This window comes from Corvus brachyrhynchos, unplaced genomic scaffold (genome assembly GCF_000691975.1).
Source record: "Corvus brachyrhynchos isolate BGI_N302 unplaced genomic scaffold, ASM69197v1 scaffold324, whole genome shotgun sequence".
In the NCBI taxonomy this organism is placed as follows: Eukaryota; Metazoa; Chordata; class Aves; order Passeriformes; family Corvidae; genus Corvus; species Corvus brachyrhynchos.
Genome location: NW_008246067.1, coordinates 1163435 through 1185169, shown reverse-complemented (window position 1 = coordinate 1185169; position 21735 = coordinate 1163435). Strand labels below are relative to the sequence as shown.

The window sequence follows — 21735 nt, the reverse complement described above, 5'->3', positions numbered from 1 at the left end:
GGGGGGGAGACCCCGCCCCATCGCGCAAAGCTGGTGCCACCATATCTAGATCTGTCATATCGATCTCTCTGTTTGTATTTGTATGCATGCTAGCTTGCTGCAGCTTTTCCCTCCCTTCCTCTTTCTTAAAGTCATTTCTATGGTATTTCTCTCTACTACATGTGCTTCTTCCCTGTTCAGATACATAATGAAAAGTTCTGCATATCTTACTTCATCAAACCTATATAATGATCTCAGTTCTACCATCAGGTCAGTAATGATATCATTTTCCAGGCTACCAAAGGGAAGCCATTTTCCCTGACTTAACTTTAAAGTCGGCCAAACTCTTGTGGATAGTCTGATTAACTCTCACTGTCTAGAGTAGTTCTCCGCCCTGTCAGCCATTTCCAGTGTTTATTATCAACTCTAATGGGCTGTTAGGAGGGATTTTCTTGTTTTCTTCTGAAAAAACACCACCCATGTTTGCTCACAGACAGGAAAACTGCCAGAGGGAAGCTTTTAACTCTGGAATTCAGCCTGCAATCCGGCCTCAGAATTCTGACTTCCCAGGCAGTTTATCTAGCTACTCCACAAACTACAGCACTTTAAAATACTAAAAAGCAACTGGTTTTAGCAAACAGTAAATGCGCGTCTACGAAAATTTGGTCTCAACAGGATTCAAACCCACAACCTCCCGATGTCCCAACCAACCAACCAACCCAAGAGCCTCTGGGCTCTTGTGGACTCCACGGAGGTCGTTCCCTCCTTTCCACAGTTTGCAGGGGAAAGGTTTAAGCTTTCCCCTTTCGTGGGCTTCTCTGCCCCCAACCTTTCCACCTCCCTTGGAGATCTCATTGCCTAGTGCTAGCACAGTATCGGTCCTCTTTTTAACTCACCTTCCTTTCCGTGCTTCTGCCTTTCCGTGCTGGGTCCTAAGGTCCTGGTCACAGTCCTGGACCATTGCTCTGGCCCCTCTGTAATTTGCCGGCAGAGAAAGGGGCAAAGCAAGATGTGTTCCAACCCAAGACTGCGAGTTTCAAGGTCTTCAGTGTCCCTTCGTGGTTGCCAGCAACTGATGCCTTTTCCTGCTCTTAAAATCAAGAGTCAAACACAGTTAGAAGGGAAAAAGGGATTTTGCTTTGGTATTTATTTTAAGGATCCTTAGATGCAGCACGTCCAGGTCGAATGCACCGAAATGCACACCACAATGCCCACCCCAAAAGATCTGGTATAACATTGTAGGTTTTACTAATTAGCATATCCATAAAAAATTCCCCAATGAGAGGCTCGAATGAGCCCCCCTCCCCAAGGAACCTTCCCCTGGATGGTTCTGTCTTAGTTTACAGAATGTGTTCTGGAGAGGACCTTGGGGTCTGGGGCACACTGATCCCTAGCTATGAAGCTTCTAAAATGTTTAGTCTCCGAGCTGAACAAACGAGTCCAAGAATGTAGGCAAAAAGCACTAAGAACACAGAAGTTGTAAAAAGGTATAACAGGAGTATAAAGGAAAAGGCAAAAAATCATCATGACATCACCAGCACTATGCTTAAAATTGCATGTGAGTTTGTGCATGTTGCTGATGTGGGACCAAAGTGTTCAGAATTGTAATAGATAAGTCCTTCTTTCAGTTTCTTATTTGTCACTTTATCTGTGATTATCTTAATTGTCAGCCTTTCTGCTCTAGAGCATAGGTTTCAATTCAGCCCAGGTCATTAGAAAACAAAGTATCATTACTTTCATAGGCAGTTCAGCAATACATGCAAAATTAGCTTCTGCAGATAGTACTCAAAAACTTGCTGTTTCTTGGTTTTTGTTAATCAACATTTAGTTGGAAAGCAAAAAAATAAACTAAACCATAAAAACCTAACAGACACACTCCTCAGTCTAATCCCTACATTTTAAAAGAAAATTTGGTGAAATAGAGTTACAATATTTATATCTATACCAATGTTTTTGTTAAGTGAGAAGAATTTTTTTTCCTCCCTGAATCAGGCACAAGAAAGGTTATCCACTGATTAGAAGACACTTCAAATAACCTTTATGTGACTAGGCAAAATGAGGCACAGGTATTTTGCATAATTGGCTCTTAACACCCAGCTCTCAGTGCAGCTTTCACTCTGCATAGCAGATCTAGCTTGAGTTTTGGTATCAGACATAGCAAAAAACATAGAACAAGTATTAATTTGGAAAAGGTAGGCCACTCTAAGCCTTGTGGGTTGGTTCAGAGCAGTGCCTGGTGTGATTCACAAAAACCATGACATCAAACTCCAGGGTTTTGCTTTATAAAGTTTAGGTCTGAATCTCCCATACTTGTAACATTTTTCTTTTTGTTAACAATTTCAAGGGAAAAAAGCTGAACACACCAGGAAGGTGTTAGTGCCCAGCTTCCCTAAGAATCTGGGGAATGGTTCCTTGTGGTACAATGTGGGGTAGGAAACATTGGAAGGGGCTGACAAAGCACAATGGAACTGCAACCATGCAAAGTGTTTTTCTTTCGTAGATAACACTTACGTTTCCAGTTCTGATAACGATGAAGATGTGTTAGTTACAACAGAGCCAATTCCAGTAATTTTCCACCAAATTGCTACAGGTAATCCTATTTCTGGAGAGTTTTATCAAGTTCATAATTTTTGAGGAAAGATACGATGTTGCCTGCACTTAAAGGGAGATATGTTAAAGTGTTCAGCTGTACAGTTTGCTATTTTCTCAGTCTTGTTCTAGTAAATTGTCCTACATTTCAGAGTAGAAGAAATTAAAATATTTATTTTGGGGATCACTACAATTGTGTGTAAAATGTAATTTTTTCTTTTAATGTCTTGCAGCCTGTGCTAGAGCAATTCCCCTTGAATACAGTTAGAGGTGCTTAATACTTTCCAATTACAAGTTTTCATGTTCACTTGCTTAAAACTTCACTAAGTCTTTGCCATTGCAGATGAAACAGTCTATACCTATCACTGCCTCTGGTGAATTATTTCAGGAAATTTCAGACAAAATGGTTCAGCTGTTTCACTAAATTCAACTATAGAAAAACTATTTATTTCTTCCCAATGATTTTGGAAACCTCTCATTTTAAATTATTTCCTTATTTTCAAAAAGTACTTGATACATGGAAGGGTATGCTTGTCTGACATACAGGTACATTTATACTGTATTTAATAAAGATCTGTGCATACTCCATAGAGACATTTTAGATTCTAGCAGACAGATTCTCTGATTATTTCAGGCTGCAGGAGAAACTGCATAGAGCACTCTTAATTCTGACAGTTCTTCAGATAGGAACACTTGACTTAGTAATTTTTTTATTATTATTATTATTCTTTAGGGCATTTTTTTGCATAACATAGAATTACTTTGAATTCCACTGGAAGACCAGTATGATCTTCAGTCTCTGATCTCATTTATACAGATGTAAATCAAGAGTAATTTTACTGAAGTTGTTGCAGTAGCACACAAACAAAATCTTGCTATTATCATCAGAAGTTTGAGATAAATTTAACTTTCAAATATTTCTGTAATTTGAAAAGAAATTAAGCCCATAATTTTACAGTAGTGTAAAGTCCTATCTTTTCATTTTCCTGAGGGGTTTTGATTTTTCATTCTTTTATAAATTACACTAAATTAATGAATGACACTAAATTGTAAATCACAAATTGGGAAAAACAAATGTCCTAGATGGGTCAGCTGAATTTCAATTCACACTTTAAAAAAGTCTTCTGGGAAGTAGGGGCTTCCTAATTTTAGGCTGTTGCATTGTAAACTCTTTGATGCATTTGATTTCTGTAACTTTTTGTTTGTTATTTGTTTTACTACTGCAATTAAAAATTCCAAGTCTGCATATGCAAAACTCACTTTTTTTTACGTATGTTCCTTATTTCCTTTTTTTTTTTAAGAATTAAGAAAAACCAGTGATGTCAACTATTGCTTATCCATAAAGTCAAAATTACAGAGGGAAAATGGAGAGGTATGTATTTCTTGTGTGCGTATTTTAACAGAAATTATTTTAAGAAGCAAAAGCAAATAATAAAATATGACTGTTTACCATAGACTTCCTATCAAAGTGTGCTTATTCAATCTGTGCATGTTTACATGTTTTAAAGGGTGAGCATATTTCTCTGTTTTTCATACGTGGTTTAAGCAGTGATTCACTTAGTTGGGAGAGGTTTCCCTCCTCTCCTAGGAAATATGTTTTTGGCGTTTATTTCATTATATGTTCAACAGTATTACAGACCCTGTTGGCCCTAAATATACTGCTCTCCTAGAGAAATAGATAATGATTCCATTACCTTCTAACCTGCTCTGGCACATAAGACCTTAATTACTTAGCTCGCTGCTTCTTTGTGTAGCCTGCAGCAATCCCACTGCAGACTCGAGACCTCTGCAGGACTCTTCTCACCATAAGCAGAGTCTTGAGTATTAGGGTCTTCTAGGCATGGTGGTGTTTGTCCTGTTCCTCCGGCACAGGTCTCTGACCAGTCTCACTGAGATATTAAGAAAAAAGTGGCACTAATGTGAAATCTACAGGGTTGACAGTGTTACAGCCTCAAAGAAGGTACCCCATAGGCTCCTGTCTCAAGCAAGAAATAGAGCATTGTCAGGACTTCGGGTGCTTAACTTAAAGACTTCCTTTGGTAAGGGTGGGTGCTGAGTTTCTTGATCCTGGAAAGGGGAGATAAGCATGCCTAGATGCTATTTGTTCAGTTTTTTTAGTAAATGAAACCTCATTTGATGTGAAAAACTGCACTGAAAATACTTTGCTTCTGCTGTCTCATCATTGTATTGAGTGCTCTGTGAACATAAGAAAAACAAGTATGGGAAGAATTTACCCATTTCCTTAAAAGCCTGAGATATAGTTGGCTTCTGTCGGACTGAGTCTGAGCTTGTATTTTGTTTCTAGTTCAATCAGGTACTTAAATGTGAAAGTACTTAAAAAAAACCTTTATAAAAAGTGTCTTAACACTGACAATTTCTGTTGGCTAGGCAGTTCAAGGTTTGCTTAGAATATGATGGGTTTGTCACTATTCTAATGTGAGAATTAAATTTCTATTTTTTTGTGTGGAATTTTTGCTCAGTTGATTTCTGTTTTGCAACAGACTTCCCTCTGAAGTAATTTTATTATAAAACAAAGAAAACGAAAATTTATTTATTTTCAGTGAAGTAGAAGCAGAAATTATTTTTATGCCTTTGCAGAAAATATTTTTATGTCAAAAATTGCCATGAGATTGGATGAAATACGGTTTTTGCACTATATGTATGTATACATTCAATGAACAGAGCCGGAATTTACAGGCAGAGGTAGAAAAATGAGATTATAATGTCTGACCATAGAAATTGGGTGATAAGTGTATATACATATTGACATTTATGGTTGTGGAGTTTTGGGGTAACATTTATTTTTTGATTCATATATCTGATTGCTATTCCATTATGACAGATCTGTGTAGGACACGACTAAGAAAAAAGGGGTTAATGATTATGTTCAGGTTGAAGTGAAGAATGATGGTTTTAACAGGTGTTCTTTAGGAGCTACTAGTCAGCATAGGGCATAGAAATAACACATGTGTTGTGGAAAACAAGAATTACTCTCTCAAGCAATTACATAGTTACAAGTAAAGGTCCAGTGGTGGGAAACAGAATATAACATTTAATCTCATGCTGAGTTGCAGTCAGTACCGGGATCAGTTCAGTTTACTTGATGATATTATTCACAAAGCAGCCTATTTAGAGCAGGTTTTACTTAGGTAAGCATGGGACTTTCTAATCCTTACTTTTCACTGTCTCAGAGCAGAGCTACTCAGATAATTAAGTTTGAAACTTTTCTGGCACCAGGCTGGAACTTCTGTTAAAAATAATAATTAAGCAGCAGTGTGTCAGGTTTTCACAGAAGGAAATATTAGATAGTCCATGCTTGGACTTGGATTATTTCCTGAAACTATTAGAGTTTATTTATGAGAATGATGTAAAATAAAGTTGTAGTAGGTTGGTGACACACCAAAAGATATATGCCCAGAACCAGTCTTGGTGGGAAACTTATGCTTTGTTTAGCAAAAGCACAGAGTGAAGTATCCCCACATAGTCTGCTGAATTATCCAGTTCTTTAAAATACCATGCTGTGCTTGTAACCACACAAGTATTATTTTTCCAACATATATTTGAGGTGTTTTTATGTACCTTGTAGTAGGTGCTTTTTTCATGTGGTATTTCATTATTCTTAAAATGGGTCCTCTGGAAAAATTATTCTTAAAGATCTCTTAAGAAAGGATGCTATGAGCTTACTTGTATAAGCATAATTCCTGTAGTTACATTTAGAGCTATTCATGTGAGGTCAACATGTTGCTTTTATCATTGTTAACTTTCTTTTTCCATTAAGGAGTCACGGCACAACAGCACAGTTGAAGAAGACTCTGAAGGAGATAATGATTCTGAGGAATTTTATTATGGAGGACAGGTAATGCAGGCATTTTTTTGCGCAAGTTCCAAGAAAGTAATATTTGAGAGTTCTTATGTTCATTCCATTATACATTTATGATAATATTTAATTTCTTACGTTTCTTCACTGTTGAGTAGAGTGGCATGTGTATATATTCATAGCATTTTGTAGCAGAAATATTGAGTATGTTAAAATCTGTAATTATATCAAATTCCAAATAAGATTACTTTGTTTACATCTGCAAAACTGTAAGAACGGAAAAAGCAAATACCCTCCAGAAAGCTTGAAAAGAGAAGCTAGTTGCTTACTTCCAGGAAACAGATAACTGACTCTGTAAAGCTTATCCCATTATTGATACAAATGGGAAGTCAGGCAAGGTCCAAATCTGTTTCCTTCTGGAGGATTGCCATTTTTTAAAGTAAAAAGCACTGCATTTTTATGATGAAAATGGTTATTACAAAACAATTTTGGTCTAGGCAGTAGTCCATTCTTTTTCTGAGCTCGAGAGTAAAATTCACCTTGAAAAATGCTGCATATTTGAGATGATTGTACTGCTCTGTGTCTTTCCTTCTGTTCCCTCAGCAGAATTAATTCTTACATTCTCCTGTGTATTGGGAAATAAAATCTTTTCATGCCTTTTCTTTTTGCAATATGCTTCACACTGCTAGTCTCTTTATTCCGATTTTTCTTACTTTTTAGCCTAAACATTGCCCCAAGGAATCATTCCTTGCTTACGTTATTAGAACTGTTTTTTTTGATGAACATTTTAGTGAATTAGGGTTGCTGTTTATGAAAGTTGTCCCTTGCCTCAGCCTTGAGGCTGAAGCCATCCGTGCCCTGGGTTGGGGCAGAGCCAAGGCTGCAGGAGCACGGCAGCAGTGCCAGCAGGGTGGGTCGGTGCAGAGAGCGTGGGATGCTGATGAGCAGGACATCACTGAGCTTCTTATCATGCAGAGCCAACAGTGCGGTGGGGTTAGAACACAAAATTCATCTTGAAGTGCTTGACAGTAAAAAAAACCAAAAACCAACAAGGCCCCCAAACAAACAAACAAAAAAACAACCCCATGCCCCTGAAAAGCTGTTAAAAGTTATATTGTAATTGGAACTGAAACAATGTATTTTCATTGTCTGAAATAGCTGACATGGGAAATTGACTCATGCTTGCTTCAGAAATGACTGCAGGAATTGCCTCCCTTCAGCTGCCGGCTCCTACAGCCCCATGCTGGGGAGGATCATAGACATAATTCACTGCAAAGAGCAATGTCTTATTTTAATCTGCCTGAGAGGAAAAAGCTTCTGATCTTGTCCTGTAGTGATGAGTTGCGTGTACCGGCTTTATTTTTCAACTCTGAAGAAAGGGCAGTAACCTCAAGGTGAAGGAAAAGGCAGAAAACAGCTGGGAATGCTTATTTCTTGAACCAGGGCGGATACATTTGGTAAAGGATGCCTGGCAGTGCCCAAATGAATGAATAAATACTAACTCTGCCTGTGAGATATGAACACTGATAGCAGTACATCATTTTGCAAGGTGCAAAATGTTTACAAGGGTAAGAGAACTGTGTAATAGACAACACTGGTTAGAATTTAAGTGCCTTATATTCAAATGGAAACTACATTATATTGCATTATCTTCTCTATAAAGTAATACATTTAACTGAAGGAATAGTAACTGGCAAAAAAAAAAATCATGTCTGCAATAAAAATAAAATATCAGTTGATTATTAATGTCTTGAATAGAAAATATCCAAAAAGCAAAATAGGAGAATAAGGAAAAAAAAAAAGGGACATCACAGAAAGTGTATTTTAAAAGAGGAAAAAATGTCGTGTTTAATCTAAAATTTCATGGTCAGAAAGACAAAAGTCTAAAGAAGACATGTACAGTTAAAAAATAATACTGAGGACTCAGAAAATAAATAGGAAATCAGGTAATGGGCAAAGTCCCTTGCAAGACAGAAAAGAAGAATCCTTTTTCAAGGAGAGTGTTTGTAGAGGTTAAGTGAGCACCAAGTGCATTGGGGAGACAAAAGATTCGATCATGTATGTGGGGAACAGGCAAGGCAGGCTCCTTCACTTGAGACAAGCTGGTGCTATGCCCACAGGGAAAGGGAGCAGAAATACTGGCTTTAACAATTAGAGGGAAGAGATGCCAGTGTAATTGTGTGCAATGCAGTTGGGAAGGATGGAGGTCAGGAATAATTCTTAGCATTTCTGAGTGGTTACAGCTGGAAAAGACAAGAGGGTCACTGATGATGAAACAAGGATTGTGGAAGATGGGAAATGGTGTTTGATGGGCAGTGAAAAGAAGATGCAACCTTTTCCTCATAAATCAAATGTGTCTACTTCCTAGGCACCTGCTTGTAATCCTCCCTAAGGATTAAATGGATAAATACTTTAAAGTAGCTAAGTGGTTCAATAGCCTAAGACCTATTGATTTTCAATGGGATTTAGGTTTTAAATCACTTAATCTCCTTTTAAAAAGCAACCTTTTGTCAAATAATCTGAATAAGGTCTCAGATTAAAAATGGAGACTTTCTAAACACAGACCTTTGAGTCACAGCAAAGTTATCAGATTTTTTAGCTTTTATATTCACTTCTTCTGCAACTCTGTTAGTTCTTGCTTTGAATCTCTATCTTCTACATTTGCAAATAAGAACAGGAGATGAAAACAGAAATGCTACTGCGTTTGGCTCTCTCTCTGCATGTCTCTTGTGCTTCAGCTACAGGACATACTTGAAAATGCAGAAATACAAAACTCTGACAGCCTCCTCTGCGTACATCAATATGTCTGTGGCACTAATTCAGGGGTGGGTGGGAAGTACCATACTGTGGTCTTAAAATCTGCCAGAGCACTGCTTTGTTTCCTTTTTGAGTTCATTGCCTCTTACCATGAGAAAATTAGAAAAAGCATTATGTTGAGCCGTGTAGTGTTCTGCATAATGTTCCTTTTATATTTTACTATTATTGAAACATAAGACTGATTTAAAAATCTGGTTTAGGACCAAAAAAGGTGGCAAGTGCACCACAGCTACAATTTGTGAAATGATTGCTGTGCTCTCTTTGGAAGCAGGACAGCAATTATTTACGCATCTTTAAAGAATTCATCTTTGAGTAATGAGCATGTAAAAAGGATTGATTTCCCCCTACCTAAAGTGAAAAAAAATTACAATAACGATTTTCTTCCCATGCTCTTCTACTTGGAAAATTGTTCTGACATGCCTGCCCAAACAAAGGAAGGCTACTTGTTTTATGACCTTCTGGTCATGAATATCATTGGTATCTCTGAAAAATACATGCCTATGCCATGCTGATGAATTCTGTCCCTTAAAGAATTCTAAGTCTAATCAAATTAACTCTCTTATAATTTTCAAATGTCAAAAGGTGATCATCTGATTATTATTTTAATACTATTGAAATTTAATTAAACTGAAAAGCGCATCTCTAAGTATCAGAGCTGAAAGTGTCACAGCACTGGTTTCCTACAGATTTGGGTGTACAAATGGGAGAAACAGTACTGCAGTTGGATGTGACTCTGCAAGAACAAGAATTCTCTGCAGGATTCCTGTATAAGGATATATATGTGTGGGTCTAAAGGGATAAATTACATTCTATTGCTTTGCTCTTGATATTTTCAAAGGTACAGACCAAATCCTACGCTCGTTTCTGAATCTGTCCAAATCTAGGGAGTTCATTGACTTCTGTGGAATTACTGTCATTCTAATTGTTGTAAAGACATAGATTTAGGTTCACACAATCAGGATAATTTTGCTTGAGAAGAAGGTAATAATAGACAGATGATGAATAGATTGTTACATGCCCAAAGAGGTATTTTGGACCTTATAGAAGAGAGGAGGATAATAATTATTTTGACTTCATACCATCCAACCATACCCGCTCACAAGTTTTGCTTTTTAGTGTAAGCACAAAAATAACTTTTTCCACTTTTCATGTAGAGTTTGAAAAAAGAAAAGGGGTTGGTGTCTAGGTAGATGCTGCTTTATACCTTTTCTGGTAAAATACTGAACATGGGAAAGTGTTCTTTTAATTATTTTTTTTAGTCTCCTGTTATGGCACTGGTGTGTAGAATGCAGCCAGTGAGTAAGCTGAAAATGTAATTTAGATGCTGGGGTGCTGGATATAGAGAATAGTTTCATGTTGCTTTTGTGCGCAAGCCATTCTGTGTCTAGTATATATATGAAAGTGTGACAACCAAGAGTGAGCAAACCTTTATCCTGTAGTGGTTGACAAGACTGGGGAGATCTGGTTCTTATCCTGCTTAACATTCTTAAAATACACAAGTATCCCAGAAACAAACCCTGGGACAAAATAGGACAGATGAATGAGTCCTTTGCAGCTTCTCTTCCCACAAACAGGAAGAGAACCCTCAAAACCCTTCAAGGCAGAGGTGCCTGCTTTGAAAATCTTCTGTCCTTTCTGAGTGTGGCATTAAGGAATCTGAATGCAACATACTTCACAGGGAGAACTTTCAAGAGTCTAAATCAAGTGCCAGAAGTGAAATACAGAGCTCCCAAGATATTCTTCTTTCCCTGACAGGTTAGCTATGATGGAGAACTTCACAAGCACCCACAGCTGGAGGCTGATTTAACAGCAGTGAGAGAGATCTATGGACCTAATGCAGTATCTCTCAGGTATGACACTGGCCTTTCTGTATTGTGGAACCTTTAATGTTTTGGAGTTCGAGTTCCATATGCATCTTCCCTGACTGCCAAAGCACAACTCGTTCCTGGTGATTTCTGCATGTTGTGTGACAAAAGGAGAGAGCACTGCAAGCCAGCATCAGTGCTGAGGTTTTGGGGTTACTTTGTTGTTCAGCATGGGTACAAGTAGCTGTACTGAGAACAGCCCTGTTCTAAAACATCATTGTCTTCTGCAGTTGTAGTCAGGCAGTTGTGTTTTGTTGTAAACTACAGTTCAACATTTCTCTAAACCCTTGTTAAACTCCTTTTGTGTCATATTCTGTATTTTGCCCTGGAGGTGAACAAGAGGAATGATAAGAGATTTAATAAATATCTTCCCTAGGGAATGACTGAAGGAATTGGATTTGTCTAGTCTAGGAGAAAAAGAGAGGGAGAAGACACAATAACAGTTTTTCTTCTTCAAAAAAGCTGTTTGTAGGTAGGAGTGATCAAATATTCTGTATTGTCATCATGAGAGAGATGTTAGAAGCTAGGGTTTGATTAGAGATTAGGGAAATTTTCTAATTGTGGGAATCTAAAGTGTCCTACACAGGGAAGTAGTGGAACCTTGGTCAGATATGAATTGCTAAGAATAATTACACACAAATTCTGTTGGGCATATATCAACATGCATGATACTGCCAATAGTGCATGTCTGTGTAGTATATATACTTTAATATTCCTCAAATATTTTATAACTTCATTTTCCATCTATGTAATCTTAATAAATTCATAAAAATAACAGGTAGGTAAGATGTAACAGACCTGTCAGATGTATTGCAAGGAAAATATCAAAGTTGTCATACAAACCAGGTAAGAAGCAGAGAGAGCATGCCTACAGCTATGGTGTACTTATACTTTCTCAAATTAAATGGAAATTTATAGCACTGCAAGAACCTGGGGAATTGAAATCTGGATAGTTGTATGTAGGTTTAGGAAATGAATGAGATAAGTCTTCAGTTGCCAAACTGATAACTATGAAATTGAGGTTCCTTTAAGCTCCTAAAATGGAAACATTATGTGTAACCTTTCGAAAACTTAAATGCATGTAATTTATTGAATCAGCTGTTTCACTGGAACCACTGTGATCCCCTTGAGCTCACTACAGTAGAAACTGGCACCTGTGGCTGCTTTTGGCATGTGTAAAACTTAAATGTTTCATCCACTCTATTGCAGCTGAAAATATTTAAAAATTCTTGGAAATACACCCCACAGCTTTAAGCATTCATTTTCATCCCTCTTGTGCGGCTCCACTTCTCTAAGGAGAGAGAAGTTTGTCTGACAAGGAGATCCGCTAAGAGGCATATTTCCTAGAGAGCTGACCCTCCTTTCAGTAACCTCTTGCTGTCACAGAGTCAGTTTTACTTGTAAAAGTGAAGTTCCTGTACCTGCATGCTTTTCACCACTGCCCTTAAATATCTGGCCACAAAAGCCCTGAGAAAGTGATTCATCCAACTGATCCAAACTCTTTTGTATCTCTTTACATTGCATATTCATTTATGGACAGAGGACCTCTGGGAGCTTTAAAAACAAAATGTGTTGATGAAGCCATTGTAGACAGCAGATCATAAGCTGCAGGTGTTGGAATAAAACATTATTTCCTCCTCACTCTCAGCTTGGGAAGTTAAAACTAGAGTTAGCATCATATGTCTAAAATTCATCTTCTAGGATTGTAGTGGGGCAGGGGCAAAGGGATTTCTGCAAGTATGGAAATATCACAGTTAAAACTAATTTTTATCTTATTCTTTCTTACACTTATTTTTCTATTCCATTAGTTTAAGCATTTCTCTGTTTAATTTATAAATTTTTTCTTGTTTACAACCTTTTGAATCTCAGTTATGTGAGTAACACCAGCCTGCATTCATAAAAATTACTTAAGATGGCGTAACAAGGTTTGGATCTTCCGGAAAGTGAACAAAAAAACCTGATGCCACTGTTGTGTAGGGTAGTGACTAAGCCATTCAGTGTGGAGAGCTTGCCTGTTTCAAATCCAGGTTTTCAGTGAGCTGTAGGGGTCAGCGAGTGCCTGTACAGCTCTGGGTGAGGTGACACTTGGAGCAGCTCTAAAGGTGGCTGGGAAGTCTCCTGTGATACAGCCCTGTCCTGCCATTCACCTGCCCTGTGTGTGCCATGTGTGGACAGACTTGTATAGAGGGAGAACTTGGGTTTGCCCTGACCAGAGAGAGCAGTTGGGTTACTGAGTTTTGGTGGAAGGGGTTCCCTCGGCCAAACTTCTCAAGAGCTCGAGCAATTTCCAGTGCAAACTAAGCCCTACCTCAGCTGAGAGGTCACTTTGGTAGGAGACAGTTACATTTTAGTATTTCAGAATTGCCTTATCGACTGATGCACAATTGCTTCTGTGCACTTGGTCAAGTTTAATAGAAAAGCATGGAAGTCACTCTGAGAACAAGCATAAAAATGCAGTTTAAAGTTAAAAACACCCTAGTGACTGGAAGCTAATCTGTGAAAAATTGAGAGATAGTACTTTTACAGTATGGCCCACTTAGGTAATTTAAATGAAAACAGTTTTTTGTTTAGCTGTGTATGTATTTTCTAGCTCTGTTTTTTCATAAGTCTTAAAGTACGTTGGGGGAGGGCAGTCAGAGTGAGTCAGAAAATAAGAGGCAGAAAAGTCCCAGTTTAAATGTAAGATTTCAGATGGTAATGAAATACCTGTTAAATCCAAATCTTGCAATATTACATGCAACAGATAAAAAAGATAACTATTGCCTTGAGCACATTACAGGGCAGTCTTTATTTTTAACAAACCAATGCTTGAATGTATGAAGCAATCCCCAAGGTATAACATGCCATCCTCTAGGCTATGTTGTATTTGTCTTCAATGGTTTACCTGAAGCCTATTTTTATGTTGCTGGCTGTTAACCTGAAATACTTTTGAGAATTAACAAAGGTTTTCTTGTGTCATAAATGGGAGCAGCATGTGACTATTAATTTTTCTTTGTTTAAATGTACAATACACGAGACAGAAATGCATAGCAGCAATGGAGAGATTTGGGGGAATTAGTAGAAAAGATTTAGCCTGCTTAAGCAAGATCCTCTGAAAAAAACTTCTAAGTGCAGCAGACAGTCGGTCACCCACTGGGAATATTGATCCAATCTATGTAAATGTGTATTTTGTAACTATTCTGATTATACAGATAAGATTATCCTTTATAAAATCTTCCATGTTCTAAGTACTCGTGGATTGAGTAGTATCTTAAAGAGCTCTAATGTACTATAATTCTTTCCTTTCAGGGAATATGGAGCCATTGATGATGTAGATATTGATCTACATATTGATGTTAGCTTTCTTGATGTAAGTAATCTAATCACAGAATTACATAATGAACATTAATACCCATTTAATTTTGCTACACATCAGACTCTCTAGACAACCACTGATACATTCCTTTTTTGGAGACTTGATCTTCACAAGTGGGTGTCACATTATTGATTGATACAGAGTGGAAAGGTTTCCTTTCCTTTTATGATCACATTCTTAAAGTGCTGTGTTAGGCTTCTATTTGCCTCATGTGTTTTTCCTTCCAAACATGTTTTGTGAATAGTAAATGTTTTAATAAACATAAATGAAATACCTTTTTTTATTTTTAAATGTTACCCTAGACATGAGTCAGGTGAAAGCACTTCACAGCCCTGAAGGGATGACGACTTTGGCTGCAGTGCTCCTGTACACTGATTAGAGAGAGGCTTGACTGGCAGAGGAGACACGGGACAGTGGTGCTGTTTGCTGACTGGCAGCATGGTTTCTGTAGCTGTTGTGCTGTCATTACCTTCACACTTCCTCACCTCATCTGCGCAGTAACCTCCCGACCTTGATATAAAGAACAAAAATGAGAACTTTTAAGGACATCATTAGCTTCTGCACAGACACGTCTTCTTTTCAGGGCAGCACAGCACATAAGATAGTCACTGAGCCTGACCAAAATTTTAAGAAAATCTCATCATAGCTTGAATTATTTAGACCGGTTTTAAGGAGCAAAAGTTTCCTTTGCCCTTAGTTATGGGGCTAGTTTCTATTCTGTCTTTTTTGTTCCTTTGCTTCTCAGCTTTGAAGCAGTACCTGTTGGTGGATGGGAATATGTCTGCCTGTACTGTACATGCAGTGTTGTGTATAAACCTCTGCTTGGTTTAAATGAGCTCACTCAAGACCTGGAAGCAGTCTGACACTGCTCTTCAGGGGCACTGATGTGCACTAATTTGAGCTAAGTGTAATGTTGGGGTAGATACTAAACAACTGGGTAGATGGATGGATGGTGTTTATAGCAACCCCAAGGCAGACTGATGAAAATCAGCAGTTCCTCATGGTAGCTAATGATGTCTATTGGTTTTTTTTTTGTCTTAAACTAGGAGGAGATTGCTGTGGCTTGGGATGTAATTCGCACAGAGCCAATAATAGTGCGACTGCACTGTTCACTCACACAGTACCTAAATGGTCCAGGTTGGTCAACTGTGTATTCTTCTTGTGCCTTGTGTGGTGTCCAGACTGAGCCATGGGATACTCATTCACTACCAAATCTTTGACCCTGCATGTGCTCAGTTCTACTGCTGAGAGGAGTCCTATTGATTTGAAATTAAGCTTACATGTATATGCATGGCTAGGCTCTTCCTGGTGACGCAGACATCTTATTTAAACTTCCATAGGTTGATTTTTGGAACTTGTTTGTGTGATGTCCTTTGAAATGCAACTGCTTCACCTGGGAACCAGGGTTAGGGAGTAAAGATCTAGAGTTTCTAATATGTGATTTCCTCATTTTGGAAATCAAACATCATCTGCACAGATGAGATACGAGTGATAATGAAGACATGCACAGACCTGTGCAGCACATTAATATGCCCTTTTTCATGCAGCTTTGAAGAATCAGGCCATGGTAATTACCCATTCAGTTTCTGGTTTCTCCAGGAGTATGTGAATTCTGGAAATCTTTAGATTTGGAAGAGTTTTTAAGTGAGTAAAGTTTCCTCATAAGAGAAAAATGGTCAACCTCATGAAGAATCAACTGATTTTGAAGATTTGGAAGCATTCGTATGCGAGAGCCAACCAGATATATTTTTACAGTGCAAGTCAGACTCAGTTTGGATAATAAGTTGCCCAGCCTTGGAGACCTGCAGTACAGGCTGTCAGTTCAGGCTTTTATCTGTGGGAGAATTCTGCCTCTGGAAAATGAATAGATATTTCCAGTCATCTGTCCCAATGAGCTATTTCTATAGGATATGTTGTCTGATGATTCTAACTGTAAGCTATATTCTGTTCATTCAAATAAGCATTCCATTATACTGATCTTTTTTTCCCCTTGACTTCGGTCTTTTTGTCTGTGGTTTATTACTTGACTCATTTTTGTAAATATTCAGATCTTAAAATACGTATTTGCCATAGCAGGAAGCAGCGTTAGTATTCAGAACATTTCTATCAAAATGTAATTTAAAAAATAAAAGAGTGCAGCAAATAAGAGAAGGTGAAGTGTGAAGAGCAGTGTGCAGTGAGAAATGAGAAGTAACAAGAATATGTATTCTGCACCACTGACAAGGTTAAGGTGGGAAACATAGTTCCCAGTGCTGCAGCTGACTGCTTGTGGGAGTGCCTGAGTTCTGAGAAAGGCAGGATCAGGGCCACAGCCAGGAGCTTTGCTGACGTTGGTTTTCTGATCTTTTTTTCCCCTTGACTTCGGTCTTTTTGTCTGTGGTTTATTACTTGACTCATTTTTGTAAATATTCAGATCTTAAAATACGTATTTGCCATAGCAGGAAGCAGCGTTAGTATTCAGAACATTTCTATCAAAATGTAATTTAAAAAATAAAAGAGTGCAGCAAATAAGAGAAGGTGAAGTGTGAAGAGCAGTGTGCAGTGAGAAATGAGAAGTAACAAGAATATGTATTCTGCACCACTGACAAGGTTAAGGTGGGAAACATAGTTCCCAGTGCTGCAGCTGACTGCTTGTGGGAGTGCCTGAGTTCTGAGAAAGGCAGGATCAGGGCCACAGCCAGGAGCTTTGCTGACGTTGGTTTTATGAGCTCAGCTGCTGTTGCAGCCATGTCTCTTTACTCACTAACAAAGCACAGCGAGATCCACCATCTTTTGCATTAATTCTGTTAATTCCTCTCCTGCCTCAGATATGTTTTCTTGAGACCACTGGGCCAGAATTTTACGCTGTATCTTTTTCTCCTATACTGCGTTCTATTGACTGAGAAACAGAAACACAGTACACTCCAAAACACATCAGGGGATATGAGTACCACCCTGTAGCTGTGTAATATACTGATTTTAGACAGTTCTTCTGGTTAATAGCTTGTCTCACTACTGCCTGTGTGGGCAGTTTGTCCCTAGTGCCCTAGAAACCTGTCTTAGAGAGAACGAATCAGCCACTGGAGGTATTGGCGTGTCTCCTCTGAATGTAGAGTCTAGACAAAAATTCTGGTCTAGATGTCAGATTATGAGATTGATGGTGTAGGTATGATGATAGTTATTTAAAGTATTCCCCGTCCCATCAGCCCCCTGCAGTGTGTCTGAAATTTGACAATCCAGAGATATTGCTATACTTAATGAAATCATTCATCCCTCTTGAAAAAAATCATCAGTTTGTATTTAAAAGACGAATTCATGTTTGATGTTATTTGAATAATAATATTGGAGAAGGGGTAACTACAGAGCTTTGAACTAAGTTAAGTGGCATGGCCAAGTTAGATATACTGTATTTTATTATCAAATTTAATCTATTAAAGCAAAATTGAAGTACAAACTTCTCTATTCTGAATAAAATCTGACTTTCTGAGCGGTTAGAATAACACCAAAATACTGATTTACCATTTCTAATAAAATTTGAGCAAACCCCAGATTTTTTTGTTTTCATTCCTTTTTTATTTTACTTTAGTCATTATCACCTTATGCAATACAAAGTATGCAGTCTGTTCGTGCTTTTGCTTGTAATAGGCATGGGCTGTTGTTGGGCCTTGAGGCCCTGAGCCTCTCAACAAGTACCGGATTCCATCTGCCACTTCTATCTATCAAATGTTATTAAAGGATTTTAGTAATGCCACTAGCTAATTTCCATCCTATACCCTGTAGATTTTCAATTTCTGACAGATGAATATGGGTATACTAGTGTTAGGACAGGCCTTGAGGAAATTTCAGGGTAATCCTTGGCCACTGGAATTCACATATCAGGCACTTAGATGATAGTTTTGGATCTTGTATTAAAACATCCTCAGAAACAAAACCCAGATATTAATGAATTTGGTTTCAGTCTGGGCTTTCTTCATAGCCACAGGAACTTTACTGTGTATAGACTACTTGGGAAAAAAGTGATTAGGTGAGATGAATTGCCAGATTAAAAGTCCAGGTACATTTAACCTGATGCTGCTTGCTACTTGCGTAGTATATATGTAAAAAAATACACATTTTTGTACATAAAATGGATGGGAAGAGATGCATTTTGGAGAATTCAAATTGTAAAATTGTAAATTATATTGGCTGATACTCCAGAAAGTTCCATTCATTTCTTAATATGCTTAGATGACATGTCCACTTTTGCCATTGCTTCAATTTAATTGTCTGTACTCAAGCTCCACGTAGAACAAGGTCCTTAAATAAGACTTATATGGTCACAAGTTTGTCATTACTGCTGTAAGTTCATATATCAACAAAATACCCTTTTTCCCTAGTGCCAACTGTGGATGTATTTCAGATCTCTACTAAGGAAAGATTTGGGCTGGGACATCAGCTGAAGAAGTAAGTCTAAAAAAGTACAACCCCCTGATTTTAGGCAAATATTACACTCTTTTTAGTTTCTGGACCATGTCAAGCAGAATAAAATTCATGTTGTCAGGTTGGTTGTTGGATCAAAGTATCTTGAAGTTGTTTTTCTTTAAATAAAAGTCAATATTTGCCTTTTCAAGTTTGGGTTTGACAGCTGTGGATGAGAACATGATTTGTGTTACTTGCCAGGGTTTTCTGTCACTTTGCTGCCTTTTAGGAAGTAAGCTGTTAAAGTTATAAAGACCATATCTAGGAGTGTTCAATTTCATATTTCTGCTTAGATGGTGAAGCCTCTGAAAGAGGAGTCTTTTTGAGCTTCATGCATACCCTGAGGGGGCTATGTTTTCATGACTGCCTCTAGAATACATCACAGTAATTAGGCCATCCAGGTTTTGAGGACAAGATGGAAGAACAGTCAAAAAAATTGGCAGTTTCCTGTGGTCATAGTGCAATTAATTTTAATACAATTTTGCTGAGTCATCTTTTTGCATATGCTTTTGTACATGTTATAGAATTTTAAGTATATAGGCTTTAGTATCTCAGTATTACAACATTAAGAAACCCCTGAGGGAAAAAAAAATGCTGTTTAGTGTTTTAAGAAATTCAGTGCAACATTTTCATAATCTTACAAATGAAGCAAGTTATTGAAATCTCTATGGTATATAACTTTGAAAAAAAAAAAAGGAAATGCTCCCCTGAAATGAATAGTAGCTTAAAATGTTTTGCTATTTACACTGTCTGTGATTTTTGCATCAGGTAATTAGTAAAGGTTCTTATATGACATTTTCAAGATCACAGCTGCGCAGTTCACAACTGAGCAGGAGTCAGAATACCCATGAACCTGATGGTGCCTCATGGCTGTGGCAGTGGGTTATTCATCTTTTTCATACCAAATTCAGATTTGACTTTTATCACTATTAAGACCCCCACTACCAGATTAGAGCCAGAGAATAAGGTTCTGCTTGGCCATACAGACGCAGTAGCCTGTGGTCATGTGAGAGGCAGACCCCTGTAGCTGGATTTGATGCCTTTGACTCGGTTTCTCTCTAGATCTTCGTGAGAGGAGATAAGTTTTGCAGCTGCAGTGGTTCTTTACACAGACTGTGTTCTCTTTGAGAGTCCCTTGTTAAATTAGTTCTGTGTGGGAAAAAAAGGGTTTTTGAGGAGCTGAGGCACCCAATCATCAGTCCACATATGTGACAGAAAACTTCAGCTGTAGAGTGAGAACATTGCCTCACACCTACATGGTGACCACTGAGACCGTACTATTAAAATGAGTATGTCCTCTCTGGGATAAGAAAACCTTTTTTTCTTTCTTAATTTGCAGAATCATGCAGACATTTGTTACACAACAGTGGAAGAACAGTAAAGAGAAATCTAATTGTACGCACAATAAGAAGGTGTCTGACAAAAAGGTGAAATCCCCTCTGCACATCTTTTCTACATTGCGCAGGTAATAGCAAGGAAAATGTGCTGTTATCACCATAAACTGTTCAAAATCTTCACAAGGTGAAATCTTGACTTCTCTCCACAGAGAAGTGCTCTATTTATATCTTACCTCATGGGTTGCCAGTCCTGCATTGCATGATATCAGGAGTGAACTAGGTACTGCTGCAGCTTCTAAGATTATTAGAAGCTAGATCATTTCAGTGCTGTGCTCTCTGAAAGAGCCATGTTAGATCTAGAACTGGAAAGAGTTAGTTTTATTTTAACTTGTGTTTGTATCTTTATTTTATCTTTACTTGAATAGCAAGAATAAAAATAGAAATAACATATATACAAGTAATACGTATGTATAGTATATGTTATGTGTATTTCAAAAACCTGTATTTGTCCGGCTCTTCTTTCTACAGCAGTTTGTATATTTAGTTTTTTAAAACTGGAATGGTCATTAATGAAAGACTGATTTTTAAAGATGCTGAGCACCCTCCCCTCTCCAGTATTTTACTACATTAATGTTTTCCACTTCTGAAATGCAGGCACAGAATTTCAAAGAAAAAAGGCATTAAAAAGCATAAGAAAAAGCTTATGAATAGTTCAGTTGCATTTAATATGATTTCTGCCAGTTGCTCATACTCGTAAGTATACGTAGAATCAGGCTCTGATTTTACCTCTTTCAGGATTGTGACTATTTACTCTAGTGTGTTTTCCTTCTTATGGAGGGTTGACAGATCACCCCTTCAATTCAGTTACTGAATTTCAATTGAATGCTTCTTTGAATATTCTTTCTTCTCGAGGAATTTTGCCATTCTAAATTCAGGGTGTGAAAAAGAGATAGAATACAGCAATCACTCACATTGCAAAAGGGGGGAATGTCAAAGATGACTAAAGATTGTCTGTCTATTCAAAGGCAGAGGAGGAGAAATGATGTTTTAAGTAGAAGGCTTATCCGTTCCCTACCATGCCATACACTGCTGCCAAGCACAGGCTGTAGGTTAGGGTTTGGTTTTATTCAGAAAGGACATAAAAAACCAGCCCATTTTCCTCTTGATTTGGCAGCCAAAGTCCAGAGATGGCTCAGTCCAAATGCAGGGACCCTCTCTGTCCCCAGGACATCATTCCTACCTCCTGTCTGCAGGAGGGTGATGGTGAGCCAGCTGCTACAGTGAATCAGCAGCCTCCACGTGCGTCCTCCACTGTCAACACTTGCTAACAGGGTGGGGAAACCTGCCAGCCTCTCTCCTTGGGTTTTTACTTCTCTATTTGATGCAAACACAAGAAAAAAAAAGTACTCTAAAGATTGGTGTTGCTTATAAAATGATTCAGCATACCTGTTACATGTTCTTACCTTGCAAGGGCAGGCAAATGTGAACCTTACAGAAATGGGACTGTGTGAATGTTGTTTCATAAAAATCTTTTGTTCT

The 21735-nt window shown here is 37.9% G+C and overlaps 1 protein-coding gene across 1 annotated transcript in view; it reads left to right on the top strand.

The window, feature by feature from the left end:
• PARP8 (poly(ADP-ribose) polymerase family member 8) overlaps positions 1–21735 on the top strand; it is a gene marked incomplete at its 5' end in the record, with an annotated part of 124510 nt that overhangs the window by 66263 nt on the left and 36512 nt on the right. Inside the window, 9 exons of the mRNA XM_017746869.1 lie at positions 2480–2569; positions 3870–3940; positions 6347–6424; positions 10958–11052; positions 14356–14416; positions 15469–15559; positions 18778–18844; positions 20199–20324; positions 20851–20949. Coding sequence (XP_017602358.1) covers positions 2480–2569; positions 3870–3940; positions 6347–6424; positions 10958–11052; positions 14356–14416; positions 15469–15559; positions 18778–18844; positions 20199–20324; positions 20851–20949 — 778 coding nt within the window. The remainder of the gene's footprint in view (positions 1–2479; positions 2570–3869; positions 3941–6346; positions 6425–10957; positions 11053–14355; positions 14417–15468; positions 15560–18777; positions 18845–20198; positions 20325–20850; positions 20950–21735) is intronic.